Source organism: Poromitra crassiceps (genome assembly GCF_964638095.1).
Source record: "Poromitra crassiceps genome assembly, chromosome: 17".
In the NCBI taxonomy this organism is placed as follows: domain Eukaryota; kingdom Metazoa; phylum Chordata; class Actinopteri; order Beryciformes; family Melamphaidae; genus Poromitra; species Poromitra crassiceps.
The window spans coordinates 34,146,967-34,168,682 of record NC_139635.1 but is presented as its reverse complement, the minus strand read 5'-3'; the positions used below and the strand labels follow the sequence as shown (position 1 = coordinate 34,168,682).

General features: G+C 43.4%; 1 protein-coding gene and 2 pseudogenes across 4 annotated transcripts in view; 2 read left to right on the top strand and 1 right to left on the bottom strand.

Moving 5' to 3' along the window:
- LOC310792363 (GDP-Man:Man(3)GlcNAc(2)-PP-Dol alpha-1,2-mannosyltransferase-like) overlaps positions 1-3,997 on the top strand; it is a 15,842-nt pseudogene extending 11,845 nt beyond the window's left edge. Inside the window, exons 4-6 of the transcript in view lie at positions 131-275; positions 1,886-2,437; positions 3,735-3,997. The product of the transcript in view is annotated as a GDP-Man:Man(3)GlcNAc(2)-PP-Dol alpha-1,2-mannosyltransferase-like (transcript). The remainder of the gene's footprint in view (positions 1-130; positions 276-1,885; positions 2,438-3,734) is intronic.
- Positions 3,998-8,285: 4,288 nt separating this feature from the next.
- Positions 8,286-10,703, top strand: LOC310792362 (annotated as a pseudogene). The gene is made up of 6 exons (XR_014553940.1): positions 8,286-8,438; positions 8,621-8,767; positions 8,869-8,955; positions 9,067-9,156; positions 9,249-9,359; positions 9,568-10,703. The product of XR_014553940.1 is annotated as an uncharacterized misc_RNA (transcript).
- A 676-nt stretch (positions 10,704-11,379) lies between these two features.
- matr3l1.2 (matrin 3-like 1.2) overlaps positions 11,380-21,716 on the bottom strand; it is a 37,313-nt gene continuing 26,976 nt past the window's right edge. For both annotated transcript variants that reach the window (XM_083653870.1, XM_083653869.1), the window contains exons 18-23: positions 19,105-19,233; positions 18,882-19,012; positions 15,948-16,236; positions 14,800-14,944; positions 14,092-14,207; positions 11,380-12,375 (exon numbers count right to left, since the gene is read on the bottom strand). In XM_083653870.1, coding sequence (XP_083509996.1) covers positions 12,310-12,375; positions 14,092-14,207; positions 14,800-14,944; positions 15,948-16,236; positions 18,882-19,012; positions 19,105-19,233 — 876 coding nt within the window. In that variant the 3' untranslated portion in view covers positions 11,380-12,309. The remainder of the gene's footprint in view (positions 12,376-14,091; positions 14,208-14,799; positions 14,945-15,947; positions 16,237-18,881; positions 19,013-19,104; positions 19,234-21,716) is intronic.

Here is a 21,716-nt window from a genome sequence, read left to right as displayed (position 1 = left end):
GGAGAGAGAAAACATGGCGAGCGGAGAGGAGGCCACATGACACCCCTCGCTTCCCTCCTCTTCGGTCGGCCTGGAGGACCTGTTCCCTCCCGGGGCCTCGGAGTAGGCCGCGATGGACGGTGACCCGGAGCTGGTCCGCCTGCGGGAGCGTCTCCAGGGCTGGCTGTCGCAGTACGAGCCGCCGCTGCTGCTGGGGTGCAGAGACTGCTCGCCTGGGAGAGGCCGCTGCATATTCATAGCATCTTTGTCCCACTGACGCTCGACACCTTGTTCTGGTAACTGTCGTTTAGCATCAGCTGACACCCACACCTTGATAACGTTGCAAATAGGACATTTTGTGTCTAAGGCAGGGTAAGGGGGGGGTGTTCGGTCGGTAGTGACTTAAGGATAACAATCAAATAACTGCAATTGCTTCAGCTTCAACCATTTACGCATTATTATTATTAACACATAGATTGTTGCCCAATGTTCTGCCAGATCAACTGGTGCTATGTAGTAAGTAACTACTAACTAGTAACAGTTCTCAACCGTTTTCATATCAAGGACCCTTAATTTAGTCCACATGAGGGCCATGGACCCACGTTTGATGAGATTTTGTCTCTTGTACCCAAATCTGAGAATATTTTGTATTGTCAGATAGATTAAATCACATGATTTTGTCCATAACTCCATGATCATGACTATCTGTACTGTAGATAGAGAGATAACGGTGAAACTACGAGCAAAAGAGCTGAACTATTCATCAGTTTGCTGGGGGGGGGGGGGGGGGGGGTAACACCAAAACATGAGTCAGAGGCAGTTTATTTACCATTTGTGTAGAAAGCACAGTGGAATAGGAGGGCACATAAATCACACAGGCGACATATAAGGCAGTATAAACCTACCACCACGGAGACCCAGGATCACTATAAGGCAGTATAAACCTACCACCACGGAGACCCAGGATCACTATAAGGCAGTATAAACCTACCACCACGGAGACCCAGGATCACTATAAGGCAGTATAAACCTACCACCACGGAGACCCAGGATCACTATAAGGCAGTATAAACCTACCACCACGGAGACCCAGGATCACTATAAGGCAGTATAAACCTACCACCACGGAGACCCAGGATCACTATAAGGCAGTATAAACCTACCACCACGGAGACCCAGGATCACTTCCTGGCAGCGGTACTTCTGGCTTGGTCAGACGTTCCTACAGACGAAATTGGCCGTGTCACAGAGTGGGAAGCCGGTAGGGTTGTATGTGTCCCGGTCGCTGCACTAGTGCCTCCTGTGCCTCCTCTGGTCACCCGGGGGGGAGGGGAACTGGGGGTGGGGGGAATAGCGGGATCGTCCCACGTGCTACGTCCTGCTGCTGAAAGTCCTCACTGTCAGGTGAAAAGCAGCAGCTGGCACATGTATTGGAGGAAGCATGTGTGCTTCCATCTTAACTTTAGTTTGGGTCACATGTTGCACATTCAAAGGTTGTGGTTGTTTATCATACATGATGGAAGCGCTTGATACACGACTGAAACTTTGAGGGGAATATAACCCTTCATCTTAAATCTTGTTGAATTACTGGATTATTATTGCCAATTATTGCTAATTAATTGGTATTGGTCAGCAACCCTATCAACCCCCACAGACGGGATAGGCTAGATTGTAATTTTATCCTATGAGGGACTTATTGAATTATTGCCCCATTAAAATGTGATACATGGATCGATGTTTTACAAGCAGACCTGCCTGTTGCTGCTATTTTCAGCCCAAGCTTGTGCAAAAATGTCCAGAAGAAAATACTAGAATTTGGTGGCTTTTGGTCTCATTTCAGACAATTTATGAGTTCATCACCATCGACCACGTTGCTGCTCACTAACCTCTCCTGCCATTGTCTTAGGTTCAACAACGCATGCTACATCTCCAACAACCTGTTCCTGAGTGCTTTCAAGGTGGTCTACTACCGCCTGTTGGCCCTGCTGTACGGCATGGCCGGTTCCTGCAGCGACCTCGTCATGGTCAACTAACTCCTCCTGGACCCTAGACCACATCCTGTCAACTGTGGCGCGCCCCCAACCGCACCACCCGCCCTGTGACGCCAGCGCCTTCCTGGTCATCCCACTGGAGGAGGATGGGGACAGGAAGCGGAGCTCCATCGTGTCCGTCGGGCAGTTCAGGCCCGAGAAGGACCACCGGCTGCAGATCAGGGCCTTCAAGAAGTTGCTGGACAGGAGAGGGGAGGGGCCGGGGGGCCGGGGGTGGCAGCGAGGCGCTCAAGCTGGTACTGATCGGCGGATGCAGGAACCAGGAGGACGAGGATAGGGTGCTGATGTTGCGGGGCCTGTGCCAGGAGCTGGCTTTAAACTGAGCATCCTCTTTGAAGAGCTGAAGAGAGAGCTGGGGGGAGCCACCATCGGCCTGCACACCACGTGGAACGAGCACTTTGGGACAGGTAATATATTGCACAGTGGGTAGAATGATCGTTTAGTTGTAGGCATCTGGGTAGTGTCGAGGTAAAAGCACTCGCCTAACACCGTGGAGACGCGGGTTCAATTCCCGGTAGCTGTCCTTCCGGCTTGGTCAGACACTCCTACAGACACAATTGGCCGTGTCTGCGGGTGGGAAGCTGGTGGGGGGTATGAGTCCTGGTCGCTGCACTACCGCCGCCTCGTCTGGTTGGTTGGGGGACGCCTGTTCTGGGGGAAGGAATAGCATGATCCCCCCCTGCACTACGTCCTGCCAGTGAAACTCCTCACTGTCAGGTGAAAGAAGCAGCTGGCGACTGCACGTGTATCAGAGGATGCATGTGCTAGTCTACAACTCTCGGCAGAGGGGGTGGAGCAACGACCGGGACAGCAGGGGCCAAGTACAATTGGGGAGAAAATGGGTGAAAAAGCTAAAGGAAAAAAGAAAAGAATATTGTTTCGACTGTGTTATTGGTCCCCACTGATCAGATTTTCATCAACGTTAATGGGATTATGCATCATTGCTTTATTCTGGCATTCGTAAAAAAAAAAGGCCTGACAGATTTGTTCAGACACAGATGCATCTCACTACTGTATTTCAGCATTTTCAAACAGTCATTATTGGCCCAAGGGTGGCGCTTCTATTAATAGGCATTGCCTCAATTGTGGGGGCTGACATGTTTTCTGCAATTATATCACAAGAGGTTACATCCATCTGATCACAGCTCAGCTAGAAGCACCCATAATGATCATTAATCTCACTGGTAATTAGGGATGGACGATATATCTGCAATCATATCGGTATCGGCCGATGTTAGTCATTTTTTTAACATATCGGTCATATCGGTATCGGTCAGATGTTGCAATGTTAATATACAGTATATCGGTTATCATTATCAGCCAAATTCTTCACATTGATATGAAATAATGCAGTAAATCTATGATTTATGGGCTTTTCCAAAGGCTTTGCAAATAAAGAAATGCATAACTTTTTCAAATTCAGTGTTAACATGTGTTTTTCAGTATGTACAAAATGTGATGATCATAAAAATGTGGTTTTATACAGATCATATCGACATCGGTAAATATCGGTTATCGGCCATAACAGCAATGTTAATATCGGTTATCGGCATCGGCCAAAATTTTCATATCGGTGCATCCCTACTGGTAATGTATGGGTCACACCTGATAATCCAACCAGGCCTCTCTGTTGTCCAAGAGCTGACATCTTCAGTTGACATTTTTCACTTTAAAAGACGCTCCTCTCTCTGCTGTCCCCTGCAGGTGTGGGGGAGGTTATGGCCGCAGGGAAAGTCATTCTTGCCCCACAAGTCTGGCGGGCCCAAGCTGGACATCGTGGTGCCCTTTGAGGGAGGCCAGACGACGAGGACGGCTACGCGGAGGCCATGGACGGGATCCTGCCACCTGCCACCAGGCTGCAGATCCGACGCAGTGCCCGCCAGTCGGCGGCTCGCTTCTCAGACCAGGAGTTTGAAGCCTGCTTCCTGGCCGCCATGGAGCCTTTAATGGGGAAGCTTGAACGATGAGAGGAGGACTGCATCTTTGTGTGTAGCTAACCTGATTGTGGCTATCGGCCACCCGAGGCACGCCTACACCATCAGAAGCACTTAGACTGGCCGTAGGCTGCTGCGTTCACACTGTAGCAGGGCAATGACAAAATCTGATATTCTGTTCATATCCAAGTGTGAGCAGGCTGTTGGCATGGCTGTGTATGTGGCACATGGCTGTGTATGTGGCACATGGCTGTGTATGTGGCACAGATCAGATGTGTCCAGACAGGCATGTTGACACGGCTAACACATGGATTGTTCACTTTGTTGACGGCTCGGGCTCATTCATTAAAACAGCCAATAAGGTCATTTTGAAAGAGGAAAAGGAGGCAGTACATTTGATCTCAACTTAAGTTCAGCCCCACATTTATTTTTATTTATTTTTTGCTTTTGTTTTTGAGATTAATATAACTCTGATACTACTAACATTTGATTATATCTGTATAGGCCGCAATGGAAATATCAGCTCTTTATCAAAGTTTTGTCAGAAACTGTCAGAAAGTTTTTTTTTTTTATGTAGCTACATTCAGCTATATCCTGTAGACATACCGTAGTTCTGTTAGTAAATAAGAGATTCTCCTGACAGTGGTTCCCAAACTTAGGTACAAGGTAGTAACTACATGGGGTATTTGAGAAAAAGGGAAAATGGAAAAATGTCCAAATCAATCATGAAAATAAATGAAACGTTAAAATAAATCTGCTCAGGAGGCACAAATCCCAAACACTGCTCGAAAAAATGAACGGGAACAAGCCAGGTCTGTGCGACCCTCCAAGGAAATGCCTCCCCAGACCATCACTGATCCACCACCACACCACTCATGCTGGATGATGGCAGCAGAACGTTCACCACGCCATCTCCACACTCTTCATGCTGGGACCCCAGTCGTCTTATACTGTGACAGTTAAGTGTTCCCTTCATTTTTTTGAGCAGTGTATTTCACTCTATTTCCTATTTTGTAATGTTGAAAAGGTGGGTTGTCATTCATTCATTGCATCATTATGCTATCATTTTCTGCTGCACTTTTCTAAGCAAAATGTTGTAGTCGGGTAAAGGCTTACTTGGATTCAGAAATCAAGGAAAGGGGGTACTGAAGCCAAAACAGTTTGAGAACCACTGTCCTATGATGACATAATTACATCTCGATCTCCAGTCATACATGTACGTACTGTATGTGTCTATTATACTGCTGCCCCCCCCCCCCCTCCCCACACACACACACACAATTTTTTTTTTTACAAGGCACACTCCATCTTCTTTGTGCGTCTTCCCAGTTTTGTTAAAAACGCTGTTATTGGACTCGGTGGCTTGGTTGATGCCCTATATGCTGTTGCTGCAGGTTCAGGCTGTATTGGCTGGGCTATGAGCAAGAGTCGTCTAATTCTTCTTCTGATGTGTTTTAGGGCAGTTGGGATCCAAATGATGTTGCATTACCGCCTCCTGGATTTATCCATTCACTGTTTCACTACATTCTGATTCGCCCTGGTACCCTCGGTGGCCCGCTCCAAGCCACCCAGAATCCCACAGTCGTCCAATTTATAACCTCAGTAGGGAAGGATCTATGACATCACTGATGGTGTTACAATGTCTATGGGTGTGACATCAGCGATTTATGACATCACTGATGTCACACTGAGGACATCACAATTGCCAACAGTGATGATGTGATGATCACTGACTGAAAGGATTTGGGGGAACAAATTAAACTTCCTGATACCCAAAATGTGAAGTATTTTTGCTATTGATCTAATGGGAATGGGGGAAATGACAGCATATTGATGATTGTTCCGAAAACATACCCGTTCACTGTACTTGTAAATAGACTGATGTGGCCTACTGTATTTGAATATAAATGAGAAGAAAGCTCAGTACATTCCAAGGGCAGTATAGTACATTCCTTTTCTACTCCATTTGATTCTCATAGTTGCTGTAATTCTCCTCACAGTAAAATCCTGTTCTGGGCTCATCTACTCTTCTCAAACTGGCACCAGATGATCAATATTGGCATGATGTTGACTGAGGTCAACGATCTGTCACAGTCAAGTTTGTTGGTGTTACAGCCTCTAACGGCATCACAACACCCACATTAAAAACAAATCAGATTAATTGCACACATACACATCTTCTCCTTGCATACCCAGCCAGCTGGACTTAGTCATTACTAACATAATCTATAGCAGGGTCATTTATGTTGATACTCATGGGAGACATTAGGCTGACAATGAGGTTGGCAATTTCTGTCTGATAATTGACCTGCCTGCAGAGCTCAGTACAGTCAACATTATGTAAAGTCTACTTGCACAATAAACAATCCATTCCTTTTACACATCAATGAGAGTTTTTGAAGTCATCACCCAGCTCAGTCTGCTATGTATTGTGCCAACACTGTTACTTCAGACAGACTGCATTGTAACAGCTAACGTTATAGACAGAGCTGGAAGTGGAACTGCATGTTTTTGAATGGAGTTTGGACTAATCAACTAATTCAGACTGATGCAGCTTCACCACGGGGCCAGACAGTAAAGCCGTTAACACGGGTTGAGATGACGTCTGATCAACGGGAGCTGGCGTAGCATAACGTTAGCAGCTAACGCTAGCTAACGTTAGATACAGCGATGCACAAAACAAAAGTAAACACACAGCATATTGTTGCTACGCAACACTACGCTCTCTTTCGCGGCAGGTCAAAGCATGTGACCTGACGGGCAGGCGTAGGGGGCGGGGCATCGGCAGATCAAAGCATGCGACCGTGACGCGAGGTTAATGCGACCTGACGGGCAGGCGTAGGGGGCGGGGCATCTCGGTTTGAATCTCAGTAGGAGTGGAGTCGTTACTGAAGACAGACGTGCTAATCTCAGTAGGAGTGGAGTCGTTACTGAAGACAGACGTGCATTAGGTTAACTGCTCTTAAAGTTAAATATTGAAGATGCCTGCATCATTGAAAATGAAGTTTCTCCGTTTCTTCACGGCTGCACGAACCACCCGGCAGGAGTCCGATACAGGTGAACCATTTGAAAAATCTTTTTTTTGAAACACAACGCACTCAAACGGCAGCAAGCTAACGAGATGTAATGCAACGGCGTTAGCTTTAGCTGTTGTAGCTATAGCGTTAGCTAAGTTGGAACAGCAAGGTGAATGCAGCCAGCTAACGTTACCACAACATTAGAACTTGCTATTAGTCGTCAATGCAATGTAACGGCTGGGTTGGACTGCCGTAGAAGATGGTACTGCAAAGCTCAGCGAGTTGAGTTAACGTTAGCCCCGCGTTGGGGACTTGTGTCCATCGAGTAACCGCGTCAATCAACTAGGTGTTCTCATCCCCACCGAGGTCACCTGTAGGCTACCCGGATTTTATGCGCTAAAGTCGGCCTCGATGAGCCAGGAGAGTGCACCAAGCACCCGTCGCATCAGCACCGATTTTATGCATCAATAGTCGGTCTCCATGAGCCAGGACAGACCCCCTGGTCTGGAGGTCACCGGTCACGTCGAGTACCCAGACAATTATATCATTTTTAAACAGTTACTTTTGCGTATAAAACGTTAGGATCCTCAGAAAATAACGTTGTTGGCTATTTGTGTCACCGTGTTTATTGTTTTTAAAACGCCATTTTGTAGGCTACAACAACCTGCACTTTGCTACGCAGTATCAATATGGATGTTAAACAGCTATTAACGTCTACAATAACGTTAATCACCAAACGTCCTCATCGTCCAGTAATATGGCATTTCAAAACAATGCGACATGGTGCCAAGTTACAAACGTTAATACAAACCGTGCCAACACTGCTATTTTACAGAGGACTTTACATCTAGCTAGGGGTAGGTGTAAGATTTAAGTTGTAACTTGCATACATTTAACAATTTCACTTGGTGCAACTGTAATTCTGATTATTTTATTTCCATTCAATTAATGTTATCTCCATCTCTTAACACACTCAGCACCTAGTTTCCAGAAGAAGATGATGAAAAACACACACAAACAGACCTGTTGTTCACAGTGTGCTTTAGCAACTTTATGCACTAATTACTTTTTTCCTAGTGCTGCCAAAATTTTGTTAATGCCCTCATTTTTTTTTGACAGTGGGGACAAAATATATATATATAAATATATAAAGGTTGGGAGCGTGGCCTCATTTTAAACCACAAGTATTATATTGTTTAATTACTGTATGTCTGGTGGAATTATAAAAAAAAAATGACTGTCACTGGCACTGAATCGTCTGTGCTATAATAGGGTGTTTTTTGTCCTTTCTAGATATCAACGACATGTCTGACGGTGTGGTTTCCACCGGACCTTTCCGGGGCATCGCCCTGTCCACAGCTGCCCAGACGCACCACCTGAAGAAGCTGTGGACCCGTGATCAGTGCTGTCTGTGTGATGAGTACATCCGCTTGTTCGACGGGGCCAAGTGTAAGGAGGTGAGAGGACTTTTCATCATGTCTCTTGGAGAGATGACTGCTCCGAGAGATATTTATTTATTTCATGAAAAGTGGTTTTATCGTGCAGTTCGTCATTGCACTGCATGCATGCACGCACTTTCAAAATACTTTCCGTGATTGCCTAAAAACCTGTCATTCTTCTTCATGTGTTCACACTACAGTGTTCAATGTCGTGCCATAAGAGCTGCCTGAGGACGCTAGCCATCCATTGTAGCCAAAAGAAGCTGAAACGTAGCTGCGTCAGTGACAACCTCACCGTCATCACAAAGTGCATCAATCAGTTTGAGGAACAAGCACTCAATCTGGAGGTGAGGGAGCGCTCTCTCGCGCACACACACACACACACACCTGTTGACCTGCCTTCACAGGGAGGAATATGTCCAACTCACTTGTGTTCCTCCCTGTCCAGCTCTCCCCGCCTCCCATGCAGCCGATGGACCTGTTGAATACAAATGAGCAGGAGCATGCTCAAGAGATCGAGGACTACAAGGCACAGGTGAGCATGATCTCACACACACAGTCCCCACTGAACACAACACACTTTGAAGTTTTACTTTTCTCTCTTGTGCATATCTCTAACTACTTCATTGTTGAATGTCAATAATAGGTGGCTGACCTGTATCACAAGCTCAACCAGGCAAATGAGGCCAATGAGAAGTTGACAAAAGCACTGGAGGAGGCCAAATACCACAACAAGGTAGATGGAGACAACCTTTATTTTTTTATTGAACAGTATTTAAAGTATGTTTGGTTGACCAGTTGCTAATCATGAGCTCCACTTCAAAACAGATGCTGTCTTGGGAGTTGAAGGAGAACGACGATGAGATCGGCTCTTTGAAGGAAAAAGCTCTGAAGTACATCACTGGGTACACTCGACTCTCCAGAGAAACGGAAAAACAGGTGAGCTTAAAACAACACAACTCATTTCACTCATTGTTGACATTAGAACAATTTAGACAATAACCTAGGCCTGCAGTTTGATTGATCACTGCAGCAAATATAGTTTGCTGTGATAAGGCCTGAGCCTGCTTGCGTCTTCGCTATTATTCTGTGTTATGTCTGTAATACTCTCACACTAAGCCGTCTGTTCCTCTTGGTGTTGTTGCAGATTTCAGAGCTGTGTGCCCTACTGACAGAATACACCGGGCCAGTAGAGCAGCGGTTTTCACCATCTCATACACCAGGACTGGATGAGGAGGGCAAGGGAGCAGTGTACAGTTTTGACCCAGTGGGCTCCTACCAGAGAGACACCTACAAGGCTGGAGGATCGGCTGGTGCCATGCTTCTTCAACCACTACTAGAAAGCCCCATTTGAAGAACATGGAGGGTGTGCAGCACGCTCCTCTGACTCAGGAAAAGGCGACCCAGCTGGTCAAAGACGTCTTCATCTCGGCCGCAGAAAGAGATGTGTACACTCGAGACACTCTTCGGATCTGTATCATCTCCAAGGAGGGCATCAAGGAGGAGACTGGCCCACTGAGGAAGGCCTGAGCAGCATTTCATATATATATATAATTTAGCTGTATGCTCTTTATGGAGTTTGGGGGTTCAGTTACACATTGGTCCATGATGACCAAAGATTTTCGAGTAGAGGTTAGTGTTAGAGGACAATGCAGCTGTTTTGATTCAGGGTATCTTTGGGGTGAAGCCGCACATCGGTCACTGTCCAATGTCTTAGAACTCGCATTGTCATCAATTTATGTTGTCAGCACTTTTACATGGAATGAGTTGGCGAAGGAAGACGGAGCAAGTCTTTACCTTGAAGGGGAAGCCTTACTGTTGACTGATTTTGTTTTTATTATCATCTCAACTTTGATGATTGTTTAATTTTTTTTTAATACTGAGTATTAATGAGATTGAGCATTTGCAGAGAGCCCTTTTAAAGTTGAAGAGGGAAATGTCCTGCGATGCATTTAGTTTTTTTGCTGTATTGTAAAGTGATGTTTATTCAGTATTTTAACATTACAAGTGACTTCAGAGGGCACTACCTCAACAGGATTTTGTACTTCTACATGTAAAATGTCAACAGCAGTTTATTGATATAGTGCTGCCATTTATAATAAGGGTTTTGATAGTATTTTTTTTAAAACAAACACTGTTGAACTTTACTTGTATTTTCTGCGATGCATTTTCTAATATGAACAAAACTTTAATCTATGTGCCTTATGTTTTTGCACTGTTGAGGCTCATGTGCCTTAAATGTGAATGTCTGCACTGTGAAATTAAATTACCATTTATATTTGTCACAGGTATATTTCATAGTTATTTAACAATATTTGTGACTACTGATGTTGGTTTGGAATGTGTCCTGCTTGAGCAAAAAGGGGTAGGGCTAACATCGAGCATTTCGTTTTTTCTCTTTCCTAAGTATATATTTCCTATTAAGTAAATTGTAAAGGAATAATCCATAACTTTTCCATATTTTGATGTCAGTTTTACTTCACTCTAATGCTAATTATACCAGAATAGTGGTTCACCTAAGGCCATTTCATGAAAGCTTTTGCATGTTCTAAACAACAAAGACAAGGTCCCTTGGAACTGCTGACTGAAACAGACCAACAGCGATTTGTCTGAAATAAATATAAGAAAGCAGTATTACATTACATTATGTCATTTGGCACACTTTTATCCAAAGCGACTCACACCATCACATTTTGTCAACAGCAGAGAAATCAACTATGCAACACAATCTATGACAGCTACAACTTTTTGACAGAATTGTAGAAAGTAGTTAGAGAAGTTTTTAAGATATTTTAGTTGGCCTGGTGGGCCTGAATTATAAGAAGCTGCAGTCTACATGGAGTGTCTTTGTCTTTTTCACCTCAGCCATTTTGTGTCTAAAAGGCAGGAAGTAATGGATGCAAGAAAGCACATCCAGTGCCCCAGCACTGGAACACCTAAATGGATTGGAAGTCGGGAACCTTCAATGTCTTGCTTGCACCTGTGTTACTTCCTGCCTTTTAGACACAAATCGCTGCTGGTGAAAAAGACCCTAACCCATTAGTGTGAGAAAACACCAAAGGAGTGAATCACTTATCACGAAAGGTGTCAAGAAAACCAATCTTTAGAATTATCACTTTAAATTCCATTTATAATATAATTATCACTTTATTAATTAATTAAACTTCCAACCCATCGCCACCACATACTGGAGCTACAGTTAGCAATGTTAACCGTCTGGATTACATAAACCCTCTCATAACCTTACTTATTCATGGAAACACTCAGCAGCGCATTAACAGGTTTTTTACAGTTGGGACATTGTTTTGTCAATTTATTTGTTTTGTTACCTAGTTATGTTGAATGAGAACAACACAGGCTGTAATTCCAGTTAATTATGTTGTTGAGATCTATTAGGGATTTAAAGTGTAAACAGAAAAGGATGTACATTGTGCAAATTTATATTAAAGATGTGACTGTTCAATTTCTGGACTACCCTTTTTTCTTTATCCATTCAGGCAGAGTGGATTTCCACCTCAAACAGGATCAAATTTGAGTTTTCATTGTGAATCTGGTCACAGTCGCTTCTACTGAATATCAGATTGTACACAGTCTGATGATGATGCTTTTATATCTCAGCGCAAATGTTCCCAAATAAAGCATCACCTTCCAAAAGCCCAACAGTCTGGAAACTGGATTTTTCGGTGTTTATTAAAAAACAGAAGTAAAACATCAAATTGATTCATGATTAGACTCAGATCCACACATTCAACGTCACTTTTCCTTTTAGTGTGAGTGAGCCCGAAAATCAGCTGATTCAGTCCTGGAGAAAACAGAGAAACAAAAACAAAAAAAAACAAGATCTACGGTAGATGTTTGCGCGCCTTCTGGATGTTGGACTGGCTTGTCGTTATGCAGAAGCAGTCTTCTTCAATTTCTTGCTCTGTGCTTTGGCCTGCTCCTTCTCCAGATGTTTCTGCAAGAGAAGGAACATGAATGAACGTTATGTTGCAGCAGGAAAAAACATCTTGCAATACAAGAAGTAAAAAGTAGGGCTGTGAAACCGATATGACCAAATTAATGTCTGCTTTAAGGGCCATAAATGTCAAATATTTTTAATAATGGACCGGCACCAGGTTCAAGGGTTCTTTGTACAATTTACAGCAATACTTCTCTCAGAATCTCTTTCAGATTCAAGAACAATTGGTATTGTAACTGAAATATCCCTCACCAGCACGATATTAGATCGAATCAAATGGGGACCTTGTGAATCAGAATAGATTCAGGAAATCAGTGGCGCACTGGCACTACTCGTTAACCAACAGGTAGACTGGCACTACTCGTTAACCAACAGGTAGACTGGCACTACTCGTTAACCAACAGGTTACAGGTAGACTGGCACTACCTGGCCCTACTCGTTAACCAACAGGTAGACTGGCACTACTCGTTAACTAACAGGTTACAGGTAGACTGGCACTACCTGGCCCTACTCGTTAACCAACAGGTAGACTGGCACTACTCGTTAACTAACAGGTTACAGGTAGACTGGCACTACCTGGCCCTACTCGTTAACCAACAGGTAGACTGGCACTACTCGTTAACCAACAGGTAGACTGGCACTACTCGTTAACCAACAGGTAGACTGGCACTACCTGGCCCTACTCGTTAACCAACAGGTAGACTGCCTGGATCAGAAATACGCTTCGGTCCATTTTTGTCACGGCACCCTCCCACTGTGAACAAACTGCTGGGGGAGGGGCTTCAGTCGGCCTTTCGTTACATCACTTCCAGGCAGTCACACAGGCTCTGATCGGGCTCCCTCTGCTAATAATCATATTATTAGTAGTAGTATTTTTCCACACACAGTAAAGTATAAAACAAAGATGTCAGGTAGAGTTTGGCCGATTAATCTGGGTCGTTCTCTGCGGAACTTTGCTCTGATGGCAGATAGCTGCGCAGCCTCCACCGGCCATGTGGGGACGTACATCACCAGGGTTCCCACACCTTCCTAAACATCACATTTAAGGACTTTTTCCCCAAAAGGAGCCAACACGACATAGTTTGAGACATGGATTAAGGTTAATTACTGTTACAAGAGTTTTTATGATGAGAACTAGCTCACAGACAATTAAAAAGAGAGGCTTGAATGTGTGAACACTTCTCAACTGTGCTGCGTGTGTTAGTGATGGCAGACTATGTGATCTCTTGCCTTCTGGACAGCAAAAAAATATACTGTGGAGACATGCTACCCTAAACTCAAGCACTATTGGTGACGGCACAGTGGCTACATCCATATTTTTATACAGTCTATAATCAAAACCAACTTCTTTATTGTTTTTTTTTTTACATTAAACATGTCAAATGAATTGCAAAAAATAACATTCATTTTCACAGTCTGGGGAAAGTGACTTGACTTGACTGATTGCCCAAAACAAAATGACTTGGCACTTGCTTGAGACTTGGACCAAAGTGACTTGGGTCCCATGTCTGGCAACTGTAAGGGATTAGTTTTTGTAATCTGATTGCGTAATCCTGTTACATGTAATCCAATAATTTCCAAGTCTGGTAACACACATGCACACAGTAAAAATGTTTAGAAAGTTGTGGCGCACGCACACGCACACACACACACACACACAGCCTTCCTCAGAGTGCAGTTATATAAACACGAGGTGATTGTGACGCCGCCTACCTGCAACTTGTCGTAGTGCGCCTGGCTGCTGCAGTGGACTCGCTTGGCCGTGTCTTCGTTGGAGTAAAAGAGGAAACAGACTCGGCAGTAATAACCCATCTTCACGTGTTCCACACCTGCAGCGGCCACACATTCACACACATCAGTCAGTGCCTCACTTCATTATGATCTTCCTAACATGAGGGTGGACTGAGTAGAAATGAGAGTCAAGAGTGAAACATCTTCCTAGGCTCTGCTTTTAGTGAAGGTAAGCAGGGTTCATGCAACTTCTTAAGAGTCAAATTCAAGCACTTTCAAGGTAACTAAAGCAAATATGTCCAGAGTCTCGAAGCCTTTATCATCACATATAAATTGTTACTATATACTATTGTTACTACTACTAAGTGAAAAATAAAATAAAGTTTGCAATATCCCTTTACACCCACAGCAATCATTGTATATTGTCACTGTTTATTTGACCAGCTGTTGATATTAACTTTGATTGTATGTTTTGATCGTGATTATTTTTACGTGAGCGATTGTGTCGCTGAAACACCAGATTATGTTGAAAGTTTTCAAGGAGTATATTTTAATTCAAGTATATTCCTAACCTTAAAAACATAACCGTTCAAATCAAGCATTTCCCAAACTTTCACGGCTTTGTAGGAACCCTATGTAAGCAAGGTAATAAGGAATTTTAAAGTGATCAGATCAGATCCTGTTCCTCACCGATGGGCGTGTCGGGCTCGTAGGGAGCGAGCGGCAGACAGGCCACGCTGGGCTTTGTGTCAGGGGGCGGAGCCTCCGTCTGTCCGTTTTGACTGGCAGACGCGGCCTCCTCCTCCTCCTTCTCCTCCTTCTCCTGCGTCACCACCTGTCATTTGCACACAATCTTTTAGAACCTGCGGCAAAACCTGACAGTCTTTGTTCACACAGCAATCCTGAAAAAATGGTGTGTCAATAATGTATGTATTTGAATTGTGTTTGTTTACAGACAATTAGTGCTGAAACCCTCAATCAGTCAACCATTCTATCGATCAACACGAAATGCATGTTACCATTCTGACAATCACTTTATAGAGAGCCGCAGTAACGAGTCCGGAAATCATCGATGCCAACAGCCCTGGTTCTTCACAGTTTTCGCGCCATGCTTCTAATAATCTCTCTGGGCAACGCTGGCTTAATCAAACGCGAACCAGTGTTTAGTAATATCATCTTCACACGTGACACGAGGACCACTTTTACGAGTTAACGGCTAAATGAGACTACACTTTTGAGTCGATGGGGATATATACGTCAATAACGTCACCACTTCAAGGACGAACATGGAAATTATCTTTCCCTCACCTGGTTCAGCCCGGGGTAATTAGTGCACACATCAACAACAGTCCAGGTTGAGTGCTGCGTGACGTGGAAGCCTATGCGACAGTGTGTAGTTCTGGATTAGCTTAGCTCGAACATTTTACTTCTAGGGCTCGCATTTACGCTACAAAACTCATGAAAGTGGTCCTCATGTGTGAAGATTATCCCGCTGAACCTTGGTTCGCGTTTGATTAAACTTGCGTTGCCCACAGACATTATTTGAAGCATCGCGCCAAAAACCCATTCAAAAATCCCATAGACAGAAACAGTGAAGAACCAGGAAGTTCGGGACTTCCGCATTCAGCCTACAAAAATACGTCATCCCTGCGGCTCTCTATTGCTACTCAAGTAACAACACCAAATATTTGTTTGTTACAGCTTCATAAAGTCTAATATTTGCTGCTTTTTTTCATATTTTATAGACTAAATGAATAGTCGATCAATGGGAAAAATAATTGATGGATAATGAAAATAATGCGTATGCAGTGTTCTCATCAGGGTCATGTGTGACTCACATCAATGCAGCTCTTCAGTTTGTCCGAGCCGCTGGGCGGCTGGTCGGACTCTTCGGGACTCGTCTCCTTCTCTGCAGACTCGTCCGGGCTCTTCTGCTCGCCGCCGCTCTGCTCGCCGTCGGCCTCCTTCTTGGTCACGTCGGTCTCCTCCCCTGCCTCCTCCTCCACCTGCTCCTCGCGGGCCTTCTTGGTGGGAGGCTCCTCTGTGTGTTTCGAGGATTTGACCGCCGTTCCGCTGCTCTCTCTCTTTGACGCCTTCTTGTCTTCGGGCTGCGTGGGCCGCCGATGTCTGCAGACAGAGAAATATTGGTTTGCCATCGTCCTTTACTCCAAATTTAAGTACAATAGACCTTTTTTCACAGCTTCTAAAAGGCAGGGTAAACACAGGTGCAACCCAAACATTGAGGGTTTCCAACTTCCAATCATTTAGATTTTCCAGTGCAGGAGGCCCTCAATGTTTTGGTTGCACCTGTTTACCCTGCCTTTTAGACACAAAATGGTTGCTGTGAAAAGGGCCCATTGATGGATACTACACTGTCTATGGGAAGACCTGAACTAATGAGACATTTGATCAGAAAGTATGCATCGATAGATTTAAATATTTTTATCATCAGTTCATTGGAGAGTTGTAGTGTCCCATGATGGTTAGGTAATGAAACTAACTTTTGTGTCTTAAACCAAAACTTCACCGGCCACAGCGCTTCGGAGCAGACAATAGTGCTGTGAAACAAGCGAAGGCTCATTTCCAATACATGTCCATTGTCCAGCATCATCCATTTTACTTTATGATCACTGTTACACTAACGAAAATCCACGGATTACAAGGTCCGGTGTTCTGCCAAAAAGTGAAAACTGACCAGTGTGATTAACGTTACAGCTGCAGCTAAATAGTGATCACATTTCTTGTGACTAACGTTATATGGGAAACGACAGTGTAGTCAGTAAACTAGTGCAAAGTTTTGAATGGGTTTTATCGGGCGTGCGCTATGAAGAAGCGTGCATCCGTCTCCTTCAGGAGCAAATCTCCAGCCATTATTTTCGGGATGAGCTGGGAAACTTCCGGGTTAAAACTTTCAAAATAATGTTGCTTAAACAAAAGTAAATAGCTTATTGATGCAGGAGAAAAGGGTATTTCAACGAACGAAGCAGCAAACCTTGTATGAAATTACCCGTTGTTGATGTTATATGGCGTGAAACTGTGGCTGTAACGCATTACTCAAAATAAATAAGGTTATGTTACAATAAGTGTTTTATTTTGAAAACACCAAAGCGGATGACATACTTGTACATTCTGGCTGACTTGACACCCGTGCAGTTCATGCTGCCGGATTCACATGACGTTGCGTGCGTAAATCTAGAGACCATTTTAAAGGGGTGGGGAGTGGGGCGAGTAGCCGAACAGCGGAAACGTTACTCGAGTACTGACGTTATGAACGAGTACTCGAGTACTCCCACCCATCCCTAGCGTGGATTCACTTGGGTTGAAAAGGGGGTGTTAGCAATACAAATACAAATATGTAAATCCAAAAAGATCTGATATTTCACTCTTTCATTAAATATTAGATTGAAAAGATTGAGAGAAGATTAAATATTACATTTTTTACTTAATTTTGACTTTTAAAAAGTGGTGACATTAGGCGGAGGGGAAAAAAGACGATTTTGGCATCTGCCTAAATTGCCTAATAGTGTAGGTGCCTATGCCCCGATGTTTAAGTAGCCGCTACTCCTTAACCAACAGGTAGACTGGCACTACCTGGCCCTACTCGTTAACCAACAGGTAGACTGCCTGGATCAGAAATACGCTTCGGTCCATTTTTGTCACGGCACCATCCAACTGTGAACAAACTGCTGGGGGAGGGGCTTCAGTCGGCCTTTCGTTACATCACTTCCAGGCAGTCACACAGGCTCTGATCCCTCCCTCTGCTAATAATCATATTATTAGTAGTAGTATTTTTCCACACACAGTAAAGTATAAAACAAAGATGTGAGGTAGAGTTTGGCCCATTAATCTGGGTCGTTCTCTGCGGAACTTTGCTCTGATGGCAGATAGCTGTGCAGCCTCCACCGGCCATGTGGGGACGTACATCACCGTTTTGCATGGAGGCTCCATACATGAAATTAAGGTAATGTCATTGTGTACCAGAGATAATTTATATTTAAATGAAAGTTACCTTCAAGACAGCTAATTTATATTTAAATGACAGTTAGCTTCAAGACAGCTTTATTCGTAACCTTTTCTGGAAATCATGTAAAAAAAAACGCATTTAGGCTTCAAGAGTGGTCCTCATTTGTGAAGATTATCTTGCTGAAGACAAACTTCACTGTTTCATAAACTTTTGTTAACCGCAGACCTTATTTCATGCATTTAACCAAAATCCCATACAAAAATCCCATTGACTTTTACACGTAGGAACCAGAAGTGCTACTTCCGGACTGGTTCCTGCGGTATTCTATTGGTGATGGCACAGTGGCTACATCCATATTTTTATACAGTCTATAATCAAAACCAACTTTGACATTAAACATGTCAAATGAATTGCAAAAAATAATGTTCATTTTCACAGTCTGGGGAAAGTGACTTGACTTGACTGATTGCCCAAAACAAAATAACTTGGCACTTGCTTGAGACTTGGACCAAAGTGAAATTATCCCATGTCTGGCAACTGTAAGTGATTACAGTTACTTTTTTGTAATCTGATTGTGTAATCCCATTCCATGTAATCCAATACTCCCCAAGCCTGGTAACAACACATGCACACATTAAAAATGTTTAGAAAGTTGTGGCACGCACACACACACACACACAGTGTGGAGGGGAAAAAAGACGATTTTGGCATCTGCCTAACTTGCCTAATAGTGTAGGTGCCTATGCCCCGATGCTTAAGTAGCCGCCCAGATGGTCTGGAACAGAAAAAGTCTGTGGTGTTTTCTCACCCGTATTTGAGCTGTTTGTACTTCCTGCTGACGTAGACGTTCAGACGCTTCCCCTGCATTTTGGCCGGGGACACTTTGTATTGTGAGGCCATTCTCTCTGCGTCTTCTGGGTCCTCCATCTCGATGAAACACTGGAAAACACAAGCCAACGTCAGCAGACAATTCTAAACCTTCACGCCGTCGGGTTGTTGGCTGGGTGGAAGAAGAGGTTTGGCTGCAGTACCTCTCTCTTGATCCGGTTCAGGAAATACTTCTTCACTTTCCCAAAAGGCTCGGCTAGCTTCAGGACCATATCGTCTGTGTATTTGGTGGTGGGGAGTTGACCGATGTACACGACCCGACTGGAGCCGCACTGCAGGAGGAAACCCAGCGGGTTTAACGGATGACAGATTCAATAACGACATAATGTCAATAAATATGGAAACGGACCCATAGGCTCACAACACATGTTTGTTTTTGTGTTATTGATACCTGATGCAGCATTTGCGTGTATATCCCTCATTTGTGTGTGTATCCCTTTAAGACCGTGAACCGCGTGTCTTAAAGGGATACACACACAAATGCTACATCAGGTATCAATGGGTTAAGACCAAGGACCACAATAAAACTTTGTTAAGTACCCTGCTAATCCGCTACCGCTCAAACGTCTGCTGGTCCATGTACATGGACCGTGATATTAATTATTATTTTTGATAGTCTTAATTAATTATTTTTTTATTTTTTATTGATTCTTATCCATTGGTAACTTCATCTCTCATACCTCATATCAACATTTCATGCTCACTGAATTTTAACCCCTCAAATGCCAGTTTACTGTATTTACTGTACAATAAAATTTTCAGTAGAAAACACAAAATATTATTTTTTTCCCTTCCCATGAATGCCACCTGGTGGCGCTGTGGTGGGATTATCATAGCTATGGATTGATGACATTTTTGGCGGAGGAATTACTTTATCCCAGCTTCCATCTTTTGAGAATTGCAAATTTGCATTTTTTTAACTTTCATGGATCTTGATATTAGTACTTGTTTTTTATATTTATAAGTAAGTATTTTCTTATTTTTTATCGATCCATATCCGTTCCTGATTCCATTCCTCCCACCTCATATGCGTAGTTGAACATCCTGCTCAAAACACACGCTTGAGCGACACCATTTAGGCCATGAGTGAGGGAGCACAGAACTGGCCTCCATGGATGACGCTCTGACCGCCTCCGCCGCCCAAGGCGCTCCTTCGTGGGCATCGGATGTTACTGTGGCCCGCTGCGCCTCGCCGCTTTTCCCTGTCTCAACGCGGAAGTCATTGAAACCTCTTAGAACGGCAATGATCGCGACAAGATTACACATCTAGAGTCACTTTTTGACGCCGATTCCGAAAATGCTCGTCATGAGTCTCTACAACGAACGGGCGCGGAGATACGATGTAGTTTCAACTAAGGTAAGTTTTACAAAAAAAAAACATGAAACTGCCCATTTTCGACTTCCAGCTAGTTTTCACAAGAAACGCAAATGAGCTTCATCCTATGGAATCAAATAAGGGCCAAGCTTCAAATAATTAGTTTGCACCGGAAAATCCGCGTTCCCAGGTCATATGACCATTTTTCCATGATTGATAACTGCAGGGTACTTTTCATGTAAATCTCCATGTAATTGGTTGCTGTGCTGTGCTGTGTGATGTGCTGGGGAAATAGCGGGGGGGGGGCAAACACAATAGAAACTACAAATTTGATGTCTTGAGTCGAACTGAGAGGTGTAAGATCAGAAAAATAATTATTTTTGGGGAAAGTGGCTGGGAGTCAATTTTTTTTTTTTTTTTTTTTGCAAAATTAACATTGAAGTCAATGGGAAAACTATGCAATGGAATTGAAGCCTTGTAACTCAACCAAATGTTCAATCAACCCGAAGGTTAGATATTAAGGTCAAATTTCAAGGTATTTGGTACAGGATGCCCGCTGAAAAAAATTAAATACATTAATTTTGTAAGAATTTCCTGGAGGTCTCAAAAAGGCGGTTTTAATGGAAGTCAATGGGCGTGCCGGTGGACCCCAGCAGACGTTTAAGGAGTATTTGAGTTTCTGGGTGCCAGGACGATGTTTTTCTATTTTTTTCAACGTGAATTACCATAATAAACCATAAAAACAACCTGTGCTTAATCTTACACTTTTCGCTCCAGGATTTTCCAAATTACACTTACGCGATTATTGCTTCGCACCGGCTGGGTGGACCAGCAGGGTATAAGGGTTTTAATTAGTAAAAAAAAAAAGATATACCGTAAATTCCGGACTATAAGCCGCACCTTCAAAGTTGACTATTTTTTTCTTATATAAGCCGCACCGGACTATAAGCCGCGGGTGTTTTAATGTTTTTTTTTTTTTTTTTTTTTTTTGTGTTTTAATGTTTAATTAATTACCATATGTAAGGGTTCATGCACAGAGGGGATTGTAGAGGAAGCTCCCATTTATTAACATTTCAACAAAACAACATAACACAACACCACCTGTGTTGTTTTTTACAGTGCACACAGTGTCATACAGTGTCATACAGTGTGGTGAAAAGAGGGCAAGAGAGGAAATTAAAACTTATTATAGTTATATAGGATTTATAGTTAGAAAGAGTGCTAAAAAAGAGAGATTTTTTTTTTTTTTTTTTTTTTAATCCATAGATAAGCCGCACCGTTATATAAGCCGCAGGGGGCAAAAAAGCCCAAAAAACGGGAAAAAAGGTGCGGCTTATAGTCCGGAATTTACGGTAATTAGGTGAGGTTATATACACAAAGGTCAACTCTTTCCATGACCAATATATGGAGTTGTGGAAATGCATTAAATTTCAATAGAGA